Genomic DNA, 4,025 nt, shown 5'->3' on the forward strand with positions numbered 1-4,025 from the left:
CAAAACGCTGCCAATACGCCATTACACAGTAGCTGGAAGTTAGAAACACGTTCAGCGCTCGTCTGGAACACGTCAGATACCTTGATATGCTTGGAGAGAAGTTCTGGATAAGTTACGCAGAAGTTACTCAGAGGTTTAGGATCAGCTAGACGCCACGACTGATGAGGAACTGACACTGAACGGATGACAACCATCAGATAACTGACCTGGAACTGATGGCCCATGTATAAAACGTAGTTGACGTATGTCAACATTTTTCAGCGTCCTTTAGCGTGCTCATTACTTATACAAACCGTACCCATAACTTATCCAACATATGCCAGCGTTTTTGTTAGACTTTTCTTACATCAGGCATACGCTGGTCTAAATCATCAAGGTGTGACAGGGCACTGAGATGAAGGCAAACATCAGCATAAAGCCAGGATGCAATCGTTAGCAGAAAGCTGAAAGGTTTTCCTGTACCTCTGTCAGAGTTGCTGGGTGCCTCGTCTGAATACTGGTATGGATACTGCAGAGGCTCATCTGATCCCGGGAAGTACTGAGGGAGACCAGAGAGAATAAACAATCTGAATTCTGTTTTAACCCATGAAATACTCACATACCACCAGCTGTGCATGAACAGCATCCACTGATCCTAAGAGGGGATTATAGGCGGAGCAAGAAGCAATAAAAACAAACCATTGTGACTGTGACTGGGCTCCTCTGAGACCCTACTGGGTTCCTCATCTAAACATCTGAAAGTTGGTCTGTGGTCAGATGAATCACAGCCTCATCTAACTACTGCTGCCCTCAACTTAAACCTTTCCTTTGTGGATGGCCGCTCACACTGAGCCTGGTTCTGCTGGAGGTTTCTTCCTGTTCAAAGGGAGTTTTTCCTCTCCACTGTCGCTACAAGCATGCTTAGTGTGAGGGATTGCTGCAATCAGCTGGTTTCCCTTAGATAGAAAACTTTGAATCAATGTGACTGGATGATCTGGTGAACTGGAAAGTGCCTTGAGATGACATGATGTGAATTGGCGCTATAGAAATAAACTGAATAGAATCCTTTTGCCTTAACCACCTCTCAATCTAGCTCACAAGATGAATGGTTTGGTGCAACTGTTCATCACTACAAGAACTATGATAATCAATCCACAAGGATAGAGAGAATATAGCAACACAATCACATGCTTTTATATGTTCTTTACAAAATACATTTAAACTCTAAAATATACATGTTTCTACTGGGGCCGAATGTTTTTGCCAAAAATCTGCAATAATTTTGCGGTTTTATTTTGAGTTTATTTGTACAAACCCCAGGCTTGTAGATGTTTCACCTCAAACTTTCAGGTTTTCAGAGCCTGCTTACCCAGAGTGCATTATTACAGGACTTCACTGTTATCATTGTGTTAAAAAGGGTTGATTTCTACCTGCATGCATGGATCTGCTACTACGCTCTCTACCTTTCTGCGTGGCAACCAACACACTCCAAGAGCTTAAACACCACCTAAAGGGCTGGAGGGAGGAATTTAGGGGCTTACACTTGTTAAATATAGTGTGATTAAAAATCAGTGCCTCCGCAATTTGATTATTGCCTTTTGTTAAATTGCGTTTATATTGCAAATGAAATATAATAATCATAGTCATTCTAAAAAAGTAAAAAAACAATCCACTGGACTTTGTTTCCAAGTTTAAAGACGTTTCTGTTCCATACAGGAAGCTTTTTCAATTCAAAATGTCAGAAATAACGTTGAGTTCCAGGTTTTATGCAGCAGCCCAACAAAGCCTTGCAAATAGAAACGGATGAACGGGTCCCCTCCTTTGGAATGGGGGTCGTTTGGGTTCTTTGTCGACCTGTAATACCCCATACCTGTCTATGTCTCTGAAAGGGGGGTCATTAGAGGGAATAGTTGGCCTGGCTGAATAGGCGAGGTCTTCTGTTCCCCTGTAACGGGGAAAAGAAGCAACTCAACGGATGGATGGACTGATGGTTTCTAAGATCAAACCTTAGACTGGTGATTGGGCTGAAATGGATCCCTCCAACTGAGCTGAAACGCTTCAAAAAGTTAAATTCTTGTTTAACTGAGGAAATTTAGGAAGAAATTGAACCCTCTCCATATGCTCGTTCCACACTAGTCTGGAGAAAGGTTCCTTTCTAAATGACTGTGCCATGAGACAGCCCACAGGGGTAAATTAGCAGCTTCTGTTCTCTGCAGCTGCTGAGCAGGTGGAAGGCTGCCTCAGGTTCATGACGGTGCAGATGGCAGAGCAACGGGAGATGATGTTTTACCTTCATTAGGTGAGTCATAATCTTGACTATCTCCTCCATGGAGGGCCGCTGAGACGGGTCTTTGGACCAGCAGCGTGTCATCAGGCTTTCAATGGGTTTAGGCAAATTCTTAATTAGTGGCGGTCTTGTACCTGAATGTAGAAAATAAATAAATAAGTAAGTTCAAATATGAGCCTTAAACCATAAGGAAAAAAAAAAAAAAAGAGAAATCCAACTGTTAACATCCTTGGTCCCTAGAATAAGAAAGTTAAAAAGAGGTACCAAGAACTGCCTATAATCAACTAAGAGACGTTGTCAGAATCAGACAGGATTTACCGCCTGAAAAAGCAGATGTCCTCATCAACATGCTGATTAATGCCTGCCTCCTCTGATTCTCTGAAAGCGCTTCAGAATGCAGCTGCTAAATTTGATCCAAAATGGGAAAATATGAGCATATTATTGTGGAAGCCTTTACTGGTTCCCTTGTCGGGTTTGAGCAGATTTTAAGCCCTTGCAGCTCATCTGCAAGACTCTAAATGGTCTGAAAACGTTCTATTTCTCTGTAGGTTCCCCATGGTGCTCTCTGGTTCTGTAAGCTAGAGGGAAACCTGTCGGGGGGGAGGAGCTGTTTCCCTTCTGGGGCTCACCCTTGTGAAACATAAGCCCCATTTCCACTACCCTATAAGAACCGATGCGTGCCAAGGTTGGATCAGTTAACCGTGCTGAACTTGGTTCCTTATGACCGTTTAAAGGCCAAGCTAGCACGGTTCCTCGCCTCCTAGTGGCGATCTACGGTACTACTGCTCTCTAGAGGGAAACAAGCAAACCCACATGGCGGCGCCCGTAACATTCATAAAGTGTGCGATGATTCTTCTCCTGACGAGAAGAAGGCAGCCTTTGGTGAATTTACTTGACAGAGTCGGGTTTGGGGAAGTGGATACAACAAACGATAGTCTAATCAGGGCTCAGAGACGCAGGAAACAACGACAGATGTTGAGGCTCATCACACTGCTAAACAGAATCATGACTGGAAATCGTGTGGCACGGTAGGGAAGCTTGGATTTTTATGAATGTCTGAAGCTTCATGACTACGGAGACTGACTGTAAGGAGATGAGGTGTTCTGCTCATGAGCTCTTTGCTATCCAAGAACCGAGCCAGAACTGAAACTAGCCCTACTGATGAACTAGTACCAGTTTAGAGCGGTTCAGTTGTGTCTGGCATGGTCTGGTTCAGTTGTGCATGCCACTTACACTCAACAGTTACCTTTGTTACCATGCTCGGACCGATCTCAGCACGGTTTCTAAGGGTGGAGTAAATGGAGTTTTTAAAACCAAGTTAAATTCCCACTAATTCACCATGTCTTGTGCATCTACATTTTATTATTCAGTTTTATTGTGTTTAACTGGATTTTTATTTCTCGTTTATCTGTTTTAATAATGGTCCAATTCTAGACTGTTTTCTTATTCATCTTTATGCTTTAAAACTAAAGTAGGGCTGCTACTGACAATTATTATGCAAATTGATGAATGTGTCCATTATTTTTGATTAATCAATTATTAACCAGATAGATTTATATTGATTTATTTGAAAGGGAAAGTGTACATTAATAAGCATTCCTTCAAATGCACCAGAATGAGCCAAAAGGCTATTTTTCATCTGTTCCCTGGACAGATCTTAAAACCGTCTACCTAAAAACACAACAGTAAGAATTTTACAGTAAGATTTTAGGTTAATAAAATAAAAAAATAAAATATATATATTTATATATATATATAT

General features: G+C 41.8%; 1 protein-coding gene across 1 annotated transcript in view; it reads right to left on the reverse strand.

Annotated features, from left to right (window-relative positions):
• LOC107089795 (mitogen-activated protein kinase kinase kinase 7-like) overlaps positions 1–4,025 on the reverse strand; it is a 79,980-nt gene that overhangs the window by 60,483 nt on the left and 15,472 nt on the right. The window contains exons 7-8 of the mRNA XM_015382766.1: positions 2,270–2,400; positions 463–538 (exon numbers count right to left, since the gene is read on the reverse strand). Of these exons, the coding sequence (XP_015238252.1) occupies positions 463–538; positions 2,270–2,400 (207 nt within the window). The remainder of the gene's footprint in view (positions 1–462; positions 539–2,269; positions 2,401–4,025) is intronic.

The sequence above is a fragment of the Cyprinodon variegatus genome, unplaced genomic scaffold (genome assembly GCF_000732505.1).
Source record: "Cyprinodon variegatus isolate N-32 unplaced genomic scaffold, C_variegatus-1.0 Scaffold266, whole genome shotgun sequence".
NCBI classification, from domain to species: Eukaryota; Metazoa; Chordata; class Actinopteri; order Cyprinodontiformes; family Cyprinodontidae; genus Cyprinodon; species Cyprinodon variegatus.